Source organism: Seriola lalandi, unplaced genomic scaffold (assembly GCF_002814215.2).
Source record: "Seriola lalandi dorsalis isolate HSWRI2012SDOR001 ecotype SW California unplaced genomic scaffold, Sedor1 jcf7180002052130, whole genome shotgun sequence".
NCBI lineage: Eukaryota > Metazoa > Chordata > Actinopteri > Carangiformes > Carangidae > Seriola > Seriola lalandi.
In genome coordinates this window covers 118,832-141,612 of record NW_019522683.1, presented here as the reverse complement: position 1 = coordinate 141,612, position 22,781 = coordinate 118,832, and the positions used below count along the sequence as shown (strand labels likewise).

Below are 22,781 nucleotides of genomic sequence, written 5' to 3'. Positions count from 1 at the left end.
TTTTCAGACTTCCAAACGCCAAAAAGGTTATGAAGCATTATACAACAGGAAAAGGCAGGGAATCACCAAAGTCAGTAGGACTGGTCTTCTGGGAATAATGAATGTCGGTATAAAATTTCATAGAAATCCATCCAATAGTTGTTGAGCTATTTCAGTCTGGACCAAAGTGGTGGACAGACCGGCTTCATGCTGGTAGCATTGCTAAAAATGTTTCTGATCAAAGCTCTTTAATGCTTGCCATCGTAATCTAAGCCCGCAGCATCAAGTGTATGTATTTTCCTGACAGTCCTGCTGTGGGGGGGAAGTTAAAAGTAAGCATCTCTGCTGACACCAGATGGTTAACAGTAGTGATATGTGTGTTTAGGGTTTGGATGAAAGCAGAGGCAGCTCTGAGTTTCAGAGACAGACTGAACTGATACTAAACAAAGAACTATTATGCTACAAAGACTTATTACTCAATGGAACAACCATCTTGAGAACAAAGTGTGAAATATTCTTCCACAAGGTCACAAAGCTGGAAATGAGAGTCTGAAATAGTCACAGCTTTGCTATAAGATGCTTTAATCACAAATAGGAGACTCTGTGGGAGTTTCTTGGCTCAGCTTGTTGTGATGTTGTTGAAACTCACAGATTTTCTCGACCTAAAATTCATAGTTTTATAGTTACAGTCACGGCTACATTTTACATTGAAACACTGCTAAATTGCATGTAGTTGCTGTATCATAAATTCCACGATGCCAATTTGAGAACAATCAAGAATACTGATTTTCTCTTGGCTTAACATAAGATGAATAAATCCCTCCTGATTCTATATCTTCATAAGCCCACAAAGATCACCGCACTATACACTCCCATATGTGCCTCTGGATTTAGTATATCCTCCCTGCAAAGCCTTTCTCCCCAGAAATTAAGAAGAAACGATGGAGGCGCTTTATCGCATGCAAACATTTATCCGAGGACAATATATGTTAATTGAGTACGCTTGCAGAATACGTTTTCAAGTGAATTCTTCATGATGTTTATTTTAATGTTAAGTCTCATATGAAGACAACCTGGCTTTCCTTTACGCTGCACACAAACTGAGTTTAACTTAGGAATACATTCGTGCTGGTACTAAAACTACAGTTATTTTGGACAGATATGACAGGGGCAGAAAAATGCTCTCCGCCATGTTCGCTCTGGCCCGGCTCTGACAGTGCTCAGAATATTTAATGCCTCTTTGCTGGCACAGATTTCTCCTCTCTTTTCATGTTTACCCTTTAACGAAGATGTAGGTGGTTCAATCAGATTATGACTGACATAACAAGACAGAAAACTCTGACTTATCTCCAGAACAGTGACAACATGTCTTTATTGAAACATCCATCACATTTCATCATGAATCAGAACAATCAAGAAGTAGAAAAAAGAAAACATGTACAAAATAAGTAACATCTCGTGTGTTTTTTCCACTCCGGGTCAGGATCTGGACGTGCTTATTTCCTGTTGTGATCCCGGAGGAAGCCTCGATGGTGACAAAAGGGACACACAAACATCCCTGCTGAGCATTTCCCCAACTCCAGGGGATCACATCTAGACAGATGAGAGAAACCAAACCGAGACCAAACAAGGTACGAACCTCAGAAAGTAATCCGACCGCAGAATCAAATCAGCACAATCCTCAAATCTGAAATCAATCCCCAGAACTCATCCTCTGGATCTAAGCGGGTTGGATCAGTGTAAGGAAGATAAAGGCAATCCTACTCACTACATAAGAGCGGGGGGGGGGGGGGGGGGGGAGCCTATAATAATGATGCACTTCTGAAACATGCACAATATCCTCGCTGATCCACAGGTGACTGTGAAGGATGAAAGCTCAAGAGCCACGTCTGTGCACTCACTGTTTTAGCTTTATGGTCACATTGTACACAATGCCACTGAAAGTTCACTAAAATAACCTAAAATTAGAAAACAGTACCCGAGAACATGAAAGAAATAAGGGATTTTTGTGAACACTGTTGCCAGCTACAGGTGTGTACTGACAGTGATGATATTTCTAATAAAATGTGACTAATTCAAGTTATTTCTCCCTAAAGAGCTCCACATGTCCAAAACAATGATGCATTTTTGTCTAATGTGCAAGAAGCAGGAAATCAGACACTGTTGATCACTTGTTCTCACTTTATTATTGATTTTTGGGTCCTCAGATCTTCATGTAAAATCTGCATATTACTTGATAAAGGTCTAAGGACCAAAACATCAGAAAATGAGTTCAAGTGATCGACTGAGGGGCAGATTTCTTGGTTCTCGTGCAGAGTCTTTGATCTGATTTGCTGATCAATAAGACTTTCTGATGTGTGTGAACTATGTTCAGTTTGTTGCACAAAAAAAAAGATTATCTCTCGGGACTTTGGAAACTTCATGCCTTCTTATATTTTCTATTTAATTTACATATTATTTTACACTTATTATATATTCTTTGAGCTTTATCCAAAAATGCCATACAGTGTGTTCAAAAACATGATCTTCAGTGTATACTATTTATTATTCTCTTAACACCATATGATGAAGCTGCTATCTGCTCAATTACAAGAATTGCTTCAGGCCAAAAACAAGAACACCACAGAAACTTATCACAAATAATACTGATCTGTGATTTTTTTTTTGGGGGGGGGGGGGGGGGGGGGGGGGGGGGGTCGAATGTGGTGCTTTCAGTAATGTGGAACAGATGAAGAGAAACAGAGAGAGCGATGACGACGTCTCAACAGAAGCTCACAACAGAACGAGACTGAAGAAAATGTAATTGTTTATGTTTGTGCGATGACGATATTTGGGATTAGTCACTTTCCTCTCAGGATTACACAAGATGGATAAATCCCTCCCTACTCTAAATATGTTATCTATACTCTACAAACCCCCCAACACCAATCCTCTATACATTCACATACGTCCCCAGTGGATCAGGGCAGATTTATTCTCTGAAAATCTTACAGCCTCAGAAACTAAGAAACAACTATGGAAGCACTTTATCTTATGGCAGAATTTAATCTAGGATATTATGTTAAAACAAACAAACAAAAAAGATAATCAACTGTCACCTCACTGTTTTATTCTTTTTGTCCCAAGTAGCATAAATCCATTATGGTACAAAAATACCAGGTAATTATTGTACTGACATACAGTGCTGTGAAGGTGATATCAGTGTCATCCTACTTCAAATTTTGGTTGTCACTCGGGAAAAAGTCTCCGACATCCATCCTTCATTGACCGCTGAGCTGGAGCAGAGGGCCGACTCAGCTCAACAAGTTGCTCCGATTGGTCGAAACATGACCAAAGCCGAGTCCGACTTCTGATCAATTACAGCTCATCGTGTCGCGTCTTTCCGATGGCGGTCAGTTTGGAGAGTTGAGCGCTGAATTTTCCATCATTGTGGGTCACTAGAGGTCAGACGGGAGAGCAGACAATATATTAACAGAATTACAAACACACAGTGTCAGTGATGAAAAGCACCTGAACCCAGCCAGCATCATATGACCGCAGACCTGCAGAGCTAGAGCTTTCAGACCTGCAGATCCAGTCCAACCTGCACTGCCTGTTGGGGACATTCGCCCAGCAGATGTAGATGTGCAACATCTACAAGCGAGGAAAGTACTAGCTGCTGCAACTTTGACACTTGTGCCACCTGCAGGCAATGAACGCTATGACTGCATTTGTTTTCTTTTTAGGGCTGCTGTTTGTGCGATTGAGGTTTTATGGTTTAGATATTCAACCTGAAAATGTAACAGTTCTGTTCACTAGAGCATATTTTCTGCTGACTAAGGAGGAGCTTTATTCTGCTCACAGTGTATCTGCTCTTCTCCAGATAACTTTGGATGAAAGGAGTGGGAGGTCCTCACCAGATTTTATTTGTCCAAAGATAGATAAACAGTGGTGTGATACAAAGAGAAAAAATTGATCAATGCAGGCTGACAATGTTTTTTAATGTGAACGTTGGTGTTAACTGTATTAATCTATATACATCTTTTGTTGAGTAGTGGAACTGAGTAATTAGCTCTGGGTGGGTGATAATTTCTCCAGTCCAACAACACCTGTGTTCATGTGTCTGAAAATTTTCAGAATAGTTCAGCATTTTGGGAGATTTCCAGTGTTATCACGATACCAAAATATGACTTTGATACAACGCCTGCTTAAATATCGCCATACCACCAGCATGTGTTCTCATTGTCATCTTTAAATATATCTTTAAAAAGCAGATTGCAGACCAAGGAGGTGTATTGAGTCGTTTGTGTTTAGTCTACTTTAGTGCGTCTGCAGAGTGCAGCCTAATAATCCTGGGAGCTGCCAGAGTCCCAGACGTTCAGTTAACATCATTTATGTTCATTATGAGTGTGTATGTTTTTAATACACGTAGGTGTGTTTTTAACAATGAATTAGTATATTTATAACATTTAATAATTGAATTATTGTAAATAATTAGAACAGGATCATAATGTTATGAAAGCTTTTACATGGTATGTAGAAATCTGACGTCCCCTATCCTTGAGTTTATGTGATCTCTTTGATATTTGAGGCCAAAATATCCCTTTTTAAACAGCATTTAATACGACTCAGTACACCTCCTTGGGGGAAGTCTGTGCTCTACTGAGCATGTTTGATAGTAACAGAATAATTACTGACGAAAATGTGCATGCCATTATTGCCATTACCAGCACTGACTGAATATAAACTGATCATTTCGCCTGATTTTTAGCAGCTTGCAAGTTATGGTTAAGTTAACGTTACCAGTGTGAATAATGCATTTGCATAGAGATTATAGATGAAGCAAAGTGACACAGTTATTGTTGCCCTTTATTGAGTCATCAAACTGCGATGGTTACAAAAAGGTTTCTTGTCACAAAATAAATGACTTGTTTGACTTATACTCGACGGCATGGACATGATGTCATTATGTTATTATCACATTCGCTAACCTGTTGCTCTTTGAATTCTTTAAACAGGTTGGCACGTCTCTCTGCGAGATGCTTTGCCGAGTTGGATGTTTTTGGCTCCTTTTGGTCAGCGGAAATTTAGAATATATTTTACAGACAGGAGGGCTTTGTGGTGTCCATGGGCTTCGCCTGACTGTCGGCTATGTAACTGAAACAATGCCATATTTTGTTTTGTCGACAACCCGTGGACCGTCGGCAAGAGCACCTGTATTTGCACCCATGCCTCTCGTTTTGTCACCTTCATGGTCAGTGGAAGCAGAGCGCTGCACACACACGCACACACAGCCCCACTGTCATACACTGACGCAGGAAATACGGCTCTTTTTTTAGAAAACTTTCATTCTTAAAGAATCTGTATTAATAAAATAGGGCATAGTACCATTTCTAACAGCAGGGTAATGTGATACCTGTCTAGTATCCGTATACCGTGCAACATTATCCAAGAATGAAGAATGACGTGAAAAGATTGGTTTCAAACTCGTGTCTGTGCGTCAAGTACAGAGGTGGAGTCAGGACGTGGTGAGCTTATCTTAACATAAAGGCTAGGGGCAGGTGAAAACAGCTAGCTTGGCCGAGGCTACCAACTCCTTCAGTTCAGTAATTAACTTCACATGATAGCAGATATAAAAACCTTCAGTTGTAATACTCATCGCCTGCAGGTGGCACAAAGCAACAGCTGTTACTTTCTTTGCCTGTAGGTGACGCTGGTTTGTCTGTGGAAAAGCTGGTCTGTCCATGACTGAACAGCTCCCCCCTTGTGGAGAATCTGCAGCCTGCTAAACGTGAACATATTTATAGTTTGTGACCGAGCTCCCTTAAGAACTTCTACGGCATCTAAAATCCCTAAAAGTTATGACTGGAATTGTTTTCCAGAGACGGGATTATCCTTATGCCTGTGATAGTTTGTGAGTTTGTAAGTATGTAAGCCTCTGCACTGTAACGTCTAATCTGCTGAAAATGGAAGTTACAGTAAATTGCTCTTCGGTGTGACTTGTTGCTAATCACAGTCTGGAACTGAAGCCACCGTGGGGATTTTCTGTGGGAACTGAATAACAACAGATAATGCTACAGGGACAAAATGGCAACCCACTCACAGCTGGAGCATATGCTTTAGAGGGAAATCAGCAGGGAACTTGCAACGTGACGGAGAGAAGGAGAGAGGCAGAGAGGCAGAGAGAGAGAAAGAGTGACAGATCGACCTGACAAGCAGAGAAAGCTGATTGAACACTTGGAAATACAATCAATTTCTCACCTGTTGAGTCTCCTACGGTAAATTCCTCCGGCTTCAAAGGCACATCACTCTGTCCCGCCGCCGCTGTCTGTGACTGGAGACACAAACAGCAGCAGTGATGAAGAGGAGGATGGGAGAAAGAAAAATAAACAGGATGAGAGGCGGCACAGCAGACAACAATTTTTTTGTTTTGTTTTTTTTTGTTTTTTTTTTTGCAACAGACCGGCCGGGAAAGCTGGAGGATGTGACGACAAGGTCAATGAGATGCTGTGTGGGGGTGGCAGGTGTCTTTGTTTGTGTATGCGAGGTTATTCCTGTCCCATCATTTAGTGAAGTTATTTCCTGTGTGTTTGTCTTCTACTTGCAGGGCACGGAGCCAGAGCAGGAGGAGGAAACATGTGCTCTCACTAATGGCAGAATGTCAGGACTGTCCTTGCTGGGGGAAGGAGGCGTGTCAAGGTGTGCTTCACTTCACCGACGACCACATCAGACACGGCAGACCTTCGCTAAGTGACTGAGCTCAGACATTAACCTTCCATGAAACATTATGTGCAAAGACACGACGATTCTGAGTCTGACTTCCAGGACAAATAAAAAGTTTTTGTGTTACTTTGACTGTCTCTGTTTGCTTGGGTTTGTTGTGACGGTACGAGCCGGAGTGTAGCTCAAACCGTCCCAACGTACAGGGAAGTGTGGAGCGCGTGATGGGTTGCCATGGAGACATGGAGTATGAGAGGAGGGGACGTGTAGTAAAGCAAGTGACGGCAAGTTTTAATCACTTCTGCTCGGGACTTTACAGTCAACCAGGTTCTGCGCTGCTCTGTCTGTGAGATGATGATGTGAAGTGACACTCGGTGAGCCAGACGTCTGGAGAAAATTTAATCAGAATAATTTGGGGAAATGAAAACTTTTAGAAGCAGACACTTTGTTGGTTGTAAGTTTGATATCGCTGATTTATGGTTGGCTAAAAAAAAAGCATACATTTAAAATTAAATAAATATTAAATTTAGAGCTTAAACAATTGATCAATTATTAATCTGCAAACATTTTGACAAGTGATTAATTGTTTAATGCATTTATCTGATTTATACCATCATCAACTGAATATCTGGGTTGTGAACTGTTGGACACACAAAACAAGAAATCAGTAGAGGTCTGCTTGGGCTTTAGGACATTGAGATAACAATTTTCCAATTTAAGGGCTTAATCAGATAAATAAGCAATACATTAATCCTTTGCTGTCTCAGAAACCAAGATAACACGCTGACAGCTGTTTCCATCCGTTTAGTTAGGAAACTGCAAGACGGAAAAATCTGCCTCTAATTTTATCACTTACCCTATAAAATATATCCCTGTATTGCTGGTGCATAGGTGGATGGTTTATTACTTGCAGGCTATGCAAAAAAGATCGTCAAGAATATTTTGCCTTGATTTTCTGACATTTGTGCAGACACTTTAAATTCTACCCCCTAAAATTATTTGGGGCGGCTAAGAGAAGCTTTAATCTCTACACTGACAGGGCGCCTGAAACTGCGAGGTAATATCAAGGAAAAACGCTTTACTACACTTTGTCTTTGTTAGGTAGTAAAAGTCCTGTGAGCTTTTTGCTGTCCAACACAAGCTCCACTCCAACTAATCACTCAGTGGGAGAAAAGCTGAGGAGCGAAAACACAGGCGAGGGTTCGTCATGTCTTACACCAGGAGTATTAATAACTATATTGTGCAGGCCGTGGTGCAATTTGGCTTCCAACAAATTACAACATTGAGGACTAGGGATGTGCAATTTTTTAAAGATACACCACATAGCAGTGACTGGATTAGGCCAGTATTTCACAAGAAGAGCCTGCTCTGAAATTGGAGTTTTAAGTTTGAGTCAGCAGAAAGAGGCAAAGACACATGTATAAGATTTCTGTTTATGTTTCGTAAAGTTTACATTAAACTTGTTTTATGATATCACTGTATGAGATCTACATAACAATGGTGCTAATTCTAAGACATAACTGACTAATATACAAGCCATGTCGTATGTGGTTACCTTAATTCCTATATTGAATGGTTTAGATGACATTACTGGCAGTTTTTATAACATTAAACAGCAGCAGTTAAATTAAAAATCCACCAGTTACTCAGACTAAGTACTCAGCTGCTGACGGTCAAACTGGCGGTTGAGAACCAGGACGCCATAAAAACATTTGCATATAACAGGGTTTCTTTATACTTACATATGCGTTGGCATATTCAATTTTGGTTCCCTTCAGTTCAGCTTTGAACTGGGTGAAAAACAGGTACGATTTCCCCTGAGGTCTGACAGAAACAAAAAAATAAATATTTGTTATCATCTTTAAGTCATTTGCATAAATTCATCCACTTATTAAAGCCGGCATGAATACATTTGATGTTGGAAACTTTGTTGGTTTATTTCTCTTTTAATAACTCCTGTGACTGTCACAATTAACCAAAATCAAAGAACTCAACTCAGTGTAAACAGAGACAGATGGGAAAGATTTTCACTGAAGACACTGAACATCAGGGTCACTGAGCTGAAGAGGAGTCTCAGTTGCCACAGACAGCTCTTTATGTGTGTGTGTGTGTGTGTGTGTGTGTGTGTGTGTGTATGTGCGCGCGTGTCTCACCTCCACACAGAACAGGAAAACAGTCTGTCATCATCACTGAGACCTACATTCATCAGCCATTGCTGTTTGGCACAAAAGCAGACAAACATTCGTGCTTAAAAGCTGCTGTAATTAAAAATCAATAATATGATGAATCAGTAATAGGCTGACAGTGAGAGAGAGACTCACCTCATTGGTTCCCCCTTGTGAAGCATAAGTGAATGAGCATTCATAATCCCTCTGTAATAAAAGAGTGAAACATATTGGTAGTTAGTGCATAGTTGAGCCTGCATATTACATTCATTATTAACATATCAATTACTTCGATATTGATATTCATTAACAAGTTCCATTAATCTACTAATTGTTTGTGCCACAGGTTGACCTGAACAGGAGGGACAATGCAGACTGCTGTCAGTGTTGATTTAATGGTTGAAAATAACCTAACTTACATAACTACTGTCACTATACATGGCTGCATTTTCTTGAGAGATGAAACAATTAGTCAATTAATCGTTCCACAGAAAAATAATTGGTAACAACTAAGTTATTTTTCAGCCAAACATTCGCTGATTCCAGCTTGTCATATGTGAAAGTTGTTTTAAAGGTTTTTCATTTTTCTTTATGTTTTGTAGACTAAATGATTTATTGAATAATTGAAGAATTATTCGGCAGATTTATGGATAATGAAGCAAATCGTTAGTTGCAGCCTAAATTTACATGTGCCAGTTTCACATCCCTGGGATTGTGAATGAGGAATCAGTTCTAAGCTAGGGTTCGACAATAAATCAAATTTGGATTCTTATCCATCACACAGTGTCATCAGGGTGGCGTCTGATCAGTCCCAAATTCATATTAAGACATGACAATGACCCCAAACACACAGCCAGAGACATTAAGAATCATCTTTAGTGACAAGAAGAACAAGGACTCCTGCAGCAGATGGTCTGGCCCCCACAGAGCCCTGATCTCAGCAGCCAGACTGATCACATGAAGAGACGGAAGACACTGAGACAGCCTGAGTCCACAGAAAAACTGTGGCAATTTCTCCAAGATACTGGAACATCCAACCTGCCAAGTACCTCAAAAAACTTTGCACAAGTATACCGGGGGGAATTGGTGCCGTTTTAAAGGCTAAAGCGTGGTCACATCAACTTGATTTGATGAAAGTTTTTTTTTTTTCTTGTTACTGTACTTTGTATGAAATTAACTGAAATCTGGCATTATTTTCAAAAGCATCCCCACTTAACGTTTAGTGCCTAAAACTTGTACAAAGTACTGTAAATAGTTTAGTCTCATGGGTACGTAGGGCACTGCTTTCAATATCAGTTTGATTATTTAATGTGATTTTGCATACATTTGCCTTTCTATTTGCCTATGAATATCAGCAAATATCCTAATTACCGGTAATATGATAATAATTGCTTACACCATATTGTGCAGCACTACCCACAGCCACTCTACTCTACCATTAGTAACACCTGTGCTTTTCCTGCTAGGACCAGTCAAAATGTCTGCTGTGAAAAAGAACCTATTTTAATTTACATTTGTTATTATTTTAACCTATTTTATGGACTAATTCTTGATCAATTATAGAAAAATAGATAGATATGAATAAATGACAGTAAAAAAACAAAAGTTATCAGTCTCTTAATGCACAGACATCACATTAAACGTTCCTTTGAAAATGAACCCGGACACAGCAGCTCTCATTCATCCAAGCTGTGAGCCAATGAGCGGAGCCGCTGTGGCAGCGACGTGTCAGCCGCTCACGGGCTGTGTCGTCATCACACTGCGACCACAATGAATGTAGTTTTTTCTCTTGTGCTGTTATGATGGTCAAATATATGAAATGTGCAACAGTTTAATGACTGAAACAAGACTATTAAACACGGTACAATTCATAATATGCTTGCTACTGTTATTAGTCTTTTGATGACTGACTACTCAGGAACAGTGGCGCGAGTACAATATCATACACGGTGGACTGGACTCCACTGAAACTTGCAGAGGACGGTAAAGATTTAGACTGAGCATCACTGCAGCTGTGAATAAGTTGGTGTTTAAAGACTTAAGCTAACAGTGTAAAATAAAGAGGATACTTGACACGGTCACTTACTATTCCCTCGGAGAAAGTGTACACCACTCCTCCGGGTTTAACGTTGAACTCCACCGTCTTCATCTGCTCTGCCGGATCGGAGGCAACAACCGACACGAACACGAGCAGAAACGCCAGGTTCACAACACAGAAGTTAATTTCAGTCGCCATATCTTCCTGCTCTTGTAGGTAGCGGTGTAGCGCTGGTTGAGAGTGGAAGCCCCGGTTTTCAGGTGCCCCGTCGACTGAGTGTCGTCACACTCCGCGTCACACATCAGACAAAAACAAAATATAAACAAAAACAATGAAAAAACACCCCCCAAAAAACAGTATCTCCCCCATCACATGGCATAAGAAAAGTTACCACTGTTTGGTTCAGCTTATGGATTAAATAATAATCATAAAATTATTTTTACACGATCGTTATAGTACAGTAATACTCTTGACCACACGGTGTCGCCCCCTTTCAACCAATTATATACGGTGTATTATTATACTGTTACAGTAACAGGACAGTATGACCACCAATGGAACATCTGCATTTGGATTTATGTAAGACCACTCCAGGAAAAATCACACACCTTGAGAGTGTCAAAAGGTTAAATGGAATTATCAGGACCCACTATTCCTGGAAATTAACTACACAGACAAGTACTAGTAGTTAAATATAATTTTGTGGTGCTTGTACGTTTGTACAGGTTTGTGGTTGGAGCCTGTGCTGTCAGGGTGGAGTGTGGCTGGGTCTAGAGATGGTCCCAGCTGGAAATCTTGAGGTCAGCTGTTGTGGATAGATAAATTAAAAAAAGTGTGTAAAGTATAAAAATAAAAGATAAATAAATATAGATTTACTTGAGTTATTCCATGTTATGCTATTTCATATTTGTACATCACTGCATTTGGGAAGCAAATATTTACACTTTTTATTCCACTATATTTATCTAACAGCTTCAGTTTCTTTAGTTCTTTTGCCAGTTGAAATTATTAATACAAAATATAATCAATGAAGGAACTATGATGGATTCTAATAGATTAAGATACCCAGCAGTACATAAAGTATTTGAAATGAACCCCACTTTTATCAGCAGCAACATTAAAATAATGCTTACATGTACACAAATCAGATCTATTTTATATGAAACCTGAGCAAACGTCAGGAGACTATACACACGCACTAACATGTGGTTATATCTGCATCTCTTTTTTACTGCTTGGCAGCAGCCCAGGATGTCATATGCAGGTGTAAAGTGGAGAGGGCAGAGAGTACATCTTGTCTCTCAAATTCATGAGATCCATTAACGTCACTGACATTTCTTGTTAAAACATAGAAAACAATATGTTCCTATAGGTTTGGATGGAAACAGATAAATGGAGGCTATTTACGGAGCACAACATGAGTCTGATGTCTGAGGGTTCATCAGTGGGTGTTGAGTTTTTGTGCACAGTCTGTTATTATTTACTGCCTGGGTTTGATTATTAAATAGACAATATATTGATAATCACAGCTGGCAAAAAAGTAAATTGTTACTTGCACATCTGTTAATGAATATAATGAATAGAGTATATGTGCAGTATATACAGCCTGTTTAGACTTACAATTAACAGTAAAAGAATATTACATATTAGGCTATGTATGTACAGTTAATTAATTTTGGATTAAATGTTCATTGCACCACACATTAATTATAAACTAGGTACTGTCATTTGGAGAATACAGAAAGATATTGATTTTTCTTTTAATTATTAAAAATCCTCCACCAGTTGTAAAGAAAACATCTTTGGCAATGTCTTCAAGGGATTTAAAACCAGGCTGTTTCTGTGAAACACTATCAGAATACCAAGCTGTGTATCCTCTGATGAATGAAACAAGCTGTGAAGGAATGGCTGGCTCTGAGTAACCGTGCCTCGTATTGCTTGTATCAAGGTCTATTGTTCATAATATAGTAAACCGTGAGTACGACCATCATCCTCTCAAGGAATTTCTCCAACAGCTAAGCGTTAGATGTCTGTCCAATCTTAAAAACGACTGTACATGTACATTCCTCTTATTTTCACAGTAGAACAACATCTTGTGTTACAGTAGACACCGAGAGTCTCACGTCTGCTCCTGCATTTCTGAATGCATGTGTGCGTGTGTTTTTATACGTATGTGTCTGGAGCCATAAAGCATCCTTCTCTTGGAAGCCTGACAGATGAACAGATGTCTGGTACGAGCGGCGACCCCTTAACATTGTCCGACACTCATGTGTAAAAAAAAACATAAAACAATACGGGCATTTAGAACCAAAATTCAGAACAAAAATAACTGGAGGGATTTCAGCTGAATAACCTGTCCGCCCCCACCACCCTTCTCCTCCCCTGTTTGCAGTTTCATCCGGACCTCCTCCCTGCCCATTCCCACTTCCCAGCCCAAAAATAATACAATAACAGGATTAATAACAGCATGCATTCACTAAGACCGCCTGTTTAGTCCTTTAATATTTACACAGCAGCTCCAGGAGGGAAAGCACAGGGGTCATTAGGCAAAGATTCTTCTTCCTTCTTCTATTACCAGGAGGAGAGAAAAATATTCAGTCATTTCCACTGTGCTCGCACAAATAGCTTCTTCTCTTTGCTATAAACAAACAGTTCTCTGTAAAGTAAACACAGACCATATATCCAGACGGAGAAACAGAACATTAGCACCGAGGTGGCGTCAAATCATTTCACTAATGACACAAGCTCATATTCCAGACTTTACACACACAGCAGGGAGCGTTAAAAATCAACACTTCAGTGTGTCATTACTAATATATGTGCAGATTTGTACACATCAGAGTTAATTTAACACTTTTATAAGTCCTGAACAGCTGTTACAGAGCTGAATCAGCTCTGTGGGGCGAAAACAGCGTTCCAATCTGTTCTTGTCAACCCAAAATAAAACTCTGATGAAAACTCAGCACTGGAAAATCACTCTCTCATTGTTTGGTTGATTAACACCACAATGTCACATCATTGGCTGATTAGTCATAGTTGACAAATGTTGATTGTCTTGTTCTTTACCCACTCGTGGAGCTGATGAGTTCAAATCAATCTAAAAGTGTTAAATTAACTCTGATGGATGCTGACTCATACGAACACTTGCACAATGTTGATTACACTGTAAGAAATGGATTCACTTTTCCAACCCCAGAGACTCTGGAGTTTCATTCAGCACCGAAGCTCTAAAAACCCACCGGACTCCTCGTGCCAATCACCAAACAGCAGATAGAATAAGTTCGTGACTAGTCAGAGAACATACTAGAAGATGAAGCAGAGACAGATATTTTCCTCATGAGTTGGTGGAGAGCAAAACAGAGCTAAAAATGAGAGAGTGAATACTGGACTTATGTTCATCAAGTGGCCAGAAACATGACTCAGAATAAATACTAATGTTGCTTCGTGTCTGCTGGATTTGTTCATTGGAAATGATTTGCTAGCGCATTCATCATAACAACTCTGTAAGGTGATAATAAAGTGTTGTGCTTATGGCTTGAAGCGCTGGCCCTGAGTATCCAAAAACATCGATGACCGCAGCTTTAATAAAGTGTGATATCGCTGAAGTGAAGCAAGTTCAGAATCGTAGGACTATTGTATAACAAAATGCTGAAGAAAAGAAAAATGTTAAATCTACCTTTGATTCTACCCTAGGGCACAAGCAAAAGGGAAGCATCAGGAGTGTGAAGGCTAAAGCAGTCACTATTGATGGTTTGTGCAGGGAACAAACTCCACCATCATGTGTCACTGCAGTCTAGCCTGTTGGCTCTGACACTTGTTGACTGGGAGTCTCAGACAGTCAGGCCTTTTGGGCACAGCTAAGCCTCACACACAGTCAGCCCGTGATAAGGACGGTGTAGCCCTGGTGCTGCTGATGTCAGCAGTTTGCAGTCGGGTTTTGCTGGCCGTCTGCGGATCTGTGGAATTTCTCTCCTCCCCGTCATCTCCACAAGATGCGGGCAGGGGCGACCGACAGCTCTGCCCATCCTGCACGCCCTGCAGGCTTAGCACGTCGGCCTGCCCTGAGCAAACAGCACCTGGAGCGGCAGAGGAGGCTCTGTCCTGACCCTCTGTCACACTCAAATTCACATCAGGGGGCTCACCTCGAGGGCTCTCTGACCAAAGATGGTGTGGGCTCGACAGGGAGGCCATGTTTGGATAGGGATGAGTGAAATCTGGGGATTTGTAAAAATGGGTTCAAGCCCAGTGTGATGTGGATATACAACATGTGGTGCACTGAGATTTTAATTTACTTTCTGATACTTTTTCATCTTTTGCATCCATGTGCCTTCATCAGTGTAGTGATAGAGAGAAACTACATTAGGCTACTTCTACTCCGCTGCTTTTCAGGAGATTGTATATTGTACTTTTTATTCTACTTTTACATTTATCTGACAGATAAAGTCCCTGAATACTTTTCAGATTAAGATTTTCCCTAAAACCTACGTAATAGGCTTATAAAATACCACACATTGTTAAAATTTGAGCAAGTGGTTCCCAACCCTTTTGGCTTGTGGCCCCTTGCAAAAAAAAAAGTGTTAAAGCTCCTCGTCATGTTTCAGATGCCTGTGAGTTGTCAGTAGTTCAACCAAAGACACATTTCTCCCCTTAACCTCTTATATCGTTTTATTTAAATAATTGTTCAAGGCCTAAATAAATTAAATGATCCAGTATTTCACAAAGAAGCAAAGATCAGAGAAAAGTCTGAAAAATTATTACAAATTTATGTCAGACCTTTGTTTTTTCCTCTTTTTCCTGCCCCATAAATCATCTCTCAATCCCCCAGACACATCCTGTGAGTGTTTGGAGGAGTCTAATCAATCGGTCAGGAGCCACTGGACTAAGTTCACTAACTGTAGTTAAAATCAGCAAACAGCTACAACAGCAAAACGCTTCTAACGCAGCATCAATAATCAAGTAATGTTATATATGATGACATTTCAGTCACATGTACAATATTTCTGCAGAACGAATACTACATGTTGCTGATAATCCCTCTGTACTTTTACCTCCTTAACATTGTAAATGTAAGACTTTTACTTGCAATGCAGTATTTTTACATTGTTGTTACTTTATTTAAGTAAAGGATCTGAATACTTCTTCCACCACTGTACTGACTGACTGTGCATCCCATGCTCCTTTCAGAATTCTCTAAAACTGTCTCCTGGTTTTCTGGATGCCTTCGTAAAAAATACTTAGAAAAAACAACAACAGATGGTCAACACCAACTCCTACGGCAAACTTGGTTAAAAAAAGAGACGGAGAGACTAGCATTACCACGATGAGAGTGGAGACGTTGGTGGTCATGGTCATGGGGGTCATGTCTGTGTCTTCGTGGTTATAGCTGTGTGAACAGCAGTGTACAGAGCACAGATGCTGTAGAGCAGCAGAGAGAACAGACTCCATGACCTCCTCGCCCACCTGCCTTCATATTCATCTCATAAACATCCTCAAACTGATTCCCTTTCGCGTCAAGGCTTTTTCGTGAAAGTTGCTGAAATCTCCCACTTTCTGAAAACCACCAGTGGGTTTTTTGTTGAGGCACAAATCTCCCCAGTTGTTATGTTTCATTTAGACAACCATGACAGCCTTTTGAAGCTTTGCTAAGTGGAACGCATTAGAGGAGTTCCTCCGTTTGTTCACACAGAATGATTGGAGTTGACATCTTACGAGGGGAAGGCGAAACGAGGAGCTGTCCAAACAGTCAAAAACAGTAACACCTCTTACTTCACTTACTCTTGTGGTATGTATTTAACAGTGGAAGACTATGAGGCAATGTATTTGTGCTGGACAGTAAACAGTACTGTTGTAAAAGAGCAAAACGAATGAATTGTGTTAAAAAAAAATTTGACGATTATTTATACATTTCCACGTACCGCTCACACAGTGCCCCTAATGATTTTGGTGACAAAGTGTAAATAGAGTGAAGCATTCCCAGACACCTCATATGGAGTCACTGCCGGGTGAATAAATGTTTTCCTGATCACTCATCTGCTGTAACACAACATGACAAACACAGAGCAGCGACAGCAGGCCCGTGGTGTGAGGCCGTACGTCTTCCGCTGCTATTTCCGAGCGACATAAACATGCAGAGTGGAATCATTCCCACATATTTCTCCAAGGCGTGTTATTCCAAAAGCATTTAAGACATTTAGCACTCCAGACTCTAACTCAAGTTGTTTTTAATAGACATAAGCTGTGGAATGACTTCATGTTTTTGAGTGTTTGCTCAAATTATCCCATTGCTAGTGATTATTTAAACCTATGTTTTGATCACCGGGTTGTCAAGGGGGGAAAAAAAGTAAGCCATCAGTCTTCATTGGTACTTTGGTTTCTAGAAATAAAAACAAACTTTATTATAAAATACGATAAAAATGCTGAAAACCTTTCAAGCATTCAAAACCATTTCACTAGACAAACTTCACATTGTCATTGACACTGTGCTGGGGAAATCTGCACAGAATTATTGCTGTAAATACACACATTAGTAGTAGAGTATTTGCTCTTTCTATATTGTAATAGCACTTATACATATTTGGTCATTAAACATCAGAAATTTTATCTAATATGACAAAATGTTATATTTCAGGGGAGAAGAGCACCACCGTTTCCTTCAATATAAGCACCATTCCAGTCTGTAAAGTATGAATGAAACAATTTCTTTTGAGTTTTAATTTCTTTTCTTTTTTTCACGTTTGTAAATTATGGTAACACGCTTTCGTCAAGGTCCTGAAATTTTGCATTGCTTAAAAAAAACCCAGTGAAAATGAATTACAACAAAGATAACATCTACCCAGCATGGCTGTAGCTACAATATATTATATGTTATAAATACAAACAAACAAATTTAGGTAATAGTAAACATTTAAGCTGCACAACAGAGTAGCAACTGTACACTGAGAGCAACAAGAAAGTATTAATATATATTTCTGTGGGGAAATATTTGTCTTCAGTCACGTCAGCTTCTGTCAAAACAAAGAATAGACATCAGTGAGGCGAGCTTGTGTTTGTGTTTCTCATCTCTGTGATGAAAGGGTGAGAACAGTGTACGTCTTTCACTCACGCAGTAATCCTGCAGTTCCGTGCCTGGACGTAGATTCCTGTGTACCTGATGTCGCAGAGAACCTCGTTGTTGGAAAAATCAGACTCCTGGACCAGCTGAGATGGGTTCACTGTCACCTGAAAAAACAGCAGAAATAGCCACGAAATGTAAATATTTCATTTAATTCCAGATAGATTTCTTTTCTTTATCATGTCCTATTCATCAAGCAGCTCCACACACCCACCTTGAGTATGTAGTTTCCAGGTGGTACATCAGTGATGTCAATCCACTGGCAGTCAATGTTTGCGTGATATGTATCGTAGCAACCAGGACCGAGCCCCTGAGAAAGATGCAAACTTACATTATCATTATACAGTATGTGTGTCTTAATGTGTCAGTGGTATACAAATGCACGAATGAATCATTGAATTAATAAAGAACAATGAATGGATGGATCAATGGAAAAATAAATAAATCATAGACGGTGCAGACCAACCTGTGTGTGAGCAGTGCAGGCAAAGCGCCGTCTTATTCCCGGGTCACATGAGGTGTCCTCCAGACAGAAACTGGCCTTGTGTCCCTCAGCCACCTTCTGTCCAGTGGAGACGTCCAGCAGGTCGTAGTTACTAAAGGCCTCCATACTGTGGTAATGCCTGGGGAGAGACAGAGATCCAAACAACAGCTGCACTGCAGCTTTATTCTGGAAACTGTCATTCTCTTGTTGTCCTGGTCTGCTCACGGTTTAATGATGAAAATTATTAATGTGGCATGATATTGAACCTCTTGTGAGTCATTTTCTATTCTGGATAAAGTTGTACAGTCATTTATTTTCTCACATTTAAAATATTGTTTGATCGGCTCTTAAAAAAGAAATGAACAACCTTTAACTGTCATAAAACAGAGCAACCTGACTGGCTCTTAGATATCAAACACAGCACAAGTTCTTCAGAAATATAGCTCAGAAATGTTTCGTCTTCAAGAAATCTACCCTTCTTTTCATTCATTCATTTTGAGTGCATGAAGGGTGGTTGTATTTATTTCACCAAACAGGTGCTGCAGATCGACTGTTTTGTTGTCGTGTTCACATCTGTGAGGACACAGGGGCGACTACATCACAGCAGCTAATGGAGATCCTAAAACAAGTAAAGGTAACACTGGAATATTTTAAACTATAATTTCCTATCATCAACTGACTTTTAAGCCTTTTTAAAACTTTTGATTCAGTAAAATCGTGTCTACACCAGAGTGCAGGGATGGGGTAGTGTATTTACATAAATGTACAGTTTTCCTAACTCACTGGTGACAGCTGTGCCATTCCCACTCATGCCTGGGCTTCACCGGGAGGAAGTCCGCTGTTCCTTGGTTCTTCACTCGCTGTGGGAACCGCAGCAGGACTCTGTAGTCAAGGTCGCTCACACTCGGATGATACGCAGACCTGAAGGAAAAGGAAACAGGAAATGAATGAGCCAAGATTTTTCACTCTGAGCTGAAATGACACTGTGAAAACCTGAACCACTGAGTGCGCAGCCGGGGTCGCCTTTTAGTTTGTGGCATCTTTACCTCACATAGTCTGCAGAGTATATACTTCACTGCACACTGAACTCCTTCTCGTCCTTCACTGGCCATTAGACAAATGATGATCCACTGTCAAAGTGACAGAGGTGGTTTCTGGTCTTGCCTCACAAGCTTCTGCATTCACCTCAGGAATGCTTTGCCTTTCATTTCAGTGCTTATTTTACTTGGCAAAGTGGCTGCTCAGATCAGAGGAGAGAATCTCGGGCGGTTGCCAGGTTTGTGTCCAGCCACTCTGTCACTCAGCTGCAGCTTCCAAATGGGACGGAGGCCAACACACATCCTAATGTGGCAACCTCAAAGGAATTCTAAATGGTTATCTTGTTTTTTATTCATACATGTGAACCCCGTTGATTTCTGTGTCTAAAAACACGATTCATTACACAGCAGAGAGACGATGCGTTTCAAAATGTCAGCCATACCACAGGGACACAGTGCGATACAACAATCATTACATATTACACACAGAAATCTTGATTAAATAACAGATTATGGGATTAAGTGCTTTTTACTTGAATGACTGATCAAATAAAGGAGAGCACCTGGACAGACAGTTCTCCTCAGCAGCACAGCGAAGTGCATACATCTGCACTCTCTGGATGTAAGAGGCAGCTTGGATGTAATAAGGGTCAGGAACCAAGTCTGGGAGACCTGCAGGAAAAATCAATGCATATTGATAAATCACTGATATGTGAGGACTCAGCTACAAACACAGGGGGCGTTTACTTTTTAACATTTATTTAATGGTTTCTGCAGTAAACGGTTCAGAGGATGTTGTGGCTTTAAACATAATGAATTTCCCCTAGGGGATAAAAAAAGTATCTATCTATCTATCTATCTATCTATCTATCTATCTATCTATCTATCTATCTATCTATCTATCTATCTATCTATCTATCTCTCTATCTATCTATCTATCTATCTAATGATTGGGAATAATCAACAGAGATGTATCTATCTGTGTACATGTATCTATTAAGTATAACATCTATCTCTATCTGCTAATGTGATACACAAATATAGGGAATAAATCACATTTTAACTATTAAAAATTACTGCATTGTTTACGTGATGTCAATGAGGACATCATGTTAAACATTGAATATCAAATACTTTAACCCATTGATTACAATCCACTACATTTAGTATGTTAAGGAAAAGCTGCACAGAGCTTTTTCTTTTAGAGGTGGAAACACAAAATCTGCTGCCAACCTGTCAAGACACATGACAAAATCAAAATTTAGATTTCACACGTTTATCATGCTGGAATTGATAGACAAATTTGATTTTCTTTTTAAACTCAAAGCATGTATTATTATTAAAATTGAAGTTGTTTTGAATCTAGTGGTACCAAGCTTTTGATGTAACTCGTAGTTTTTGAGAGACAGCTATTTCTGTATCATACTATATTTAGTTGTGAGTCACATAAACACACTATTAATGTTGAAAATCCCATAGGAATACAGTGTCACTGAAATCTGCACAACATAAATCCTGGATACCTAAAAAGCAACAGATCATTTTTTTTAAATCGAAAAAAACAATTTGTGACTAAGGATTACAAAAAGGATGTTAAGGAAAACTTTGGCTGTTGGCTCATTTGAAAAATGTCAGTGGGATTGTGCTTAGCTCAGCTGGTACTGTAAGGGCTAAAGGAAATTGTACTAAAATTCATCTGTGGAGATATCCATACATTGCATAAACAGCAATCTACCTACTTGAGCAGAATATTGAATAGGAAAGTCTGGAAACTTTACACTGTCATAACTTAGAGATGTAGTTTCTCCATCTTTGCTGGATAAGTACTAATGACTCGCTCCCAGCCAACCATTAATATTAACTTTGCTCAGAGGCTCTCATACCGGAGTCATTACTTTTGTCATAAGGGGGTATTAACTCTGACTCTCATTAAAAATACATTAAAACGCCCATAAATTGGGTGAATTTAAATTTTGAATGTGGAAATGAGCATGAGGCATCTGTGCCTCATAGCTCCAATCACTGCTTCTCAAGAATGAGTTGCACTTGATGATTATTCTGATTTTACATGGTTTTAGGGCGTTTTTATTATGTTCATACTCTGGGTACCGTACTAACTACTTTTATACACTTTGGTTTCTCTGTCTTATCTGCCTGCTTCACCATTGTGGAAGAATCTGGTGCCATAGCCGGTTCCTGGTGGAGGGCGTGCAGTGATCCTGTTTCTGCGGTCTGGTGGGTAAACATTATAGAAAACCGAGTTCCTGTGATGAATGCTGTGTGGATCTCGTGGGTCGCTCATGTCTGCAGTCCGTGTTGTATCCGGCCTTGGACGAGGAAAGTGTATTTCTACAGCATTACTGGACAGCGCTGTGGGAGAAACATTTAACTCAGGTGTGACTCTGGTCAGTGACTGCGCTCTGTGCGCACTGCGAGCGTTTTGCTGCGGGATGCGTTGTAAGTTCTCACTATCCTCAGCCATGGTGACCTGTCCAGACGTAGCAGGTGACCCGGCAGTTGAATCCGAGTTCTCAGATCTTATCTGGCCGCCTCGGCTGTGCGTAAAGTCCGGTGATCTTGCCGGCGGGACAGGGGCCTGTTGTGCACCGGCATCATCTCCGGTTGCACTCCGGCCTCCGCGTGGGATTCCGCTGCCGGAGAACTCCTGGGTGGCGCTATTATTTGACGGAGTGTGGTGTGAACGGTATCTCAAAGCCACGGGAAAGGTCAAGCGCGGCGGCGACTGAGTTGGTGTCCCTGGTCGTCCCGAGGCGAGTAAATACGGACCCTCATCAGCACCAAGAACTGATGCATCCATTTGACTGAGGTCGTTTTGGTGAGGGTGAACCCGGGCTGCGTCCTCGAGGTTTGACCTGGTTCTCGTGGATCTACTGGGTGTAACGGAAGGGTTAACTCGGTTAAAATTGTTAGTTGTTAGTAAAAGCTGGGTGCGTCTTCTAGTTTGTGCGGGGGAGCGATATTGAGTCCCCGTGCTCAGTAAACTGTACAGCTGACCGTTATTCTCCCACTGAATCCGGTGTTTCCAAGGTCCGACACTCGCGCGTAAATGTTGTTGACCGGTACCCAAACACACCAGAACATCAAGTAGAAAAAGCAAAAGAAAGGCAAACTTCTCCATGGCTCCGTGTGGTGGTGTCTCTATCTGAAGATTTACAGCACTGAGACATTAACGACGAACATTTGAGTTTGACATGTGTGATGAGGAGGTGTTTTCTGATGAGGAGGTGTTTAGTGTCTGTAATATGAG

The 22,781-nt window shown here is 40.4% G+C and overlaps 2 protein-coding genes across 2 annotated transcripts; both read right to left on the bottom strand.

Moving 5' to 3' along the window:
- Positions 1-1,322: 1,322 nt before the first annotated feature.
- On the bottom strand, positions 1,323-11,169 carry mydgf (myeloid-derived growth factor). The gene is made up of 6 exons (XM_023400068.2): positions 10,930-11,169; positions 9,000-9,050; positions 8,832-8,893; positions 8,421-8,502; positions 6,220-6,292; positions 1,323-3,416 (listed from the first exon to the last, which is right to left on the bottom strand). Exons 1-6 carry the CDS (start codon positions 11,077-11,079, stop codon positions 3,337-3,339), a joined length of 498 nt encoding a protein of 165 aa, XP_023255836.1. The 5' UTR covers positions 11,080-11,169; the 3' UTR covers positions 1,323-3,336.
- Positions 11,170-17,239: 6,070 nt separating this feature from the next.
- Positions 17,240-22,734, bottom strand: loxl5a (lysyl oxidase-like 5a). Its single transcript, XM_023400019.2, has 7 exons — positions 21,677-22,734; positions 20,077-20,185; positions 19,260-19,397; positions 18,459-18,615; positions 18,207-18,302; positions 17,984-18,099; positions 17,240-17,885 (listed from the first exon to the last, which is right to left on the bottom strand). The coding sequence occupies exons 1-7, from the start codon at positions 22,650-22,652 to the stop codon at positions 17,879-17,881; spliced, it is 1,599 nt and encodes a 532-aa protein (XP_023255787.1). The 5' UTR covers positions 22,653-22,734; the 3' UTR covers positions 17,240-17,878.
- Positions 22,735-22,781: the final 47 nt, after the last annotated feature.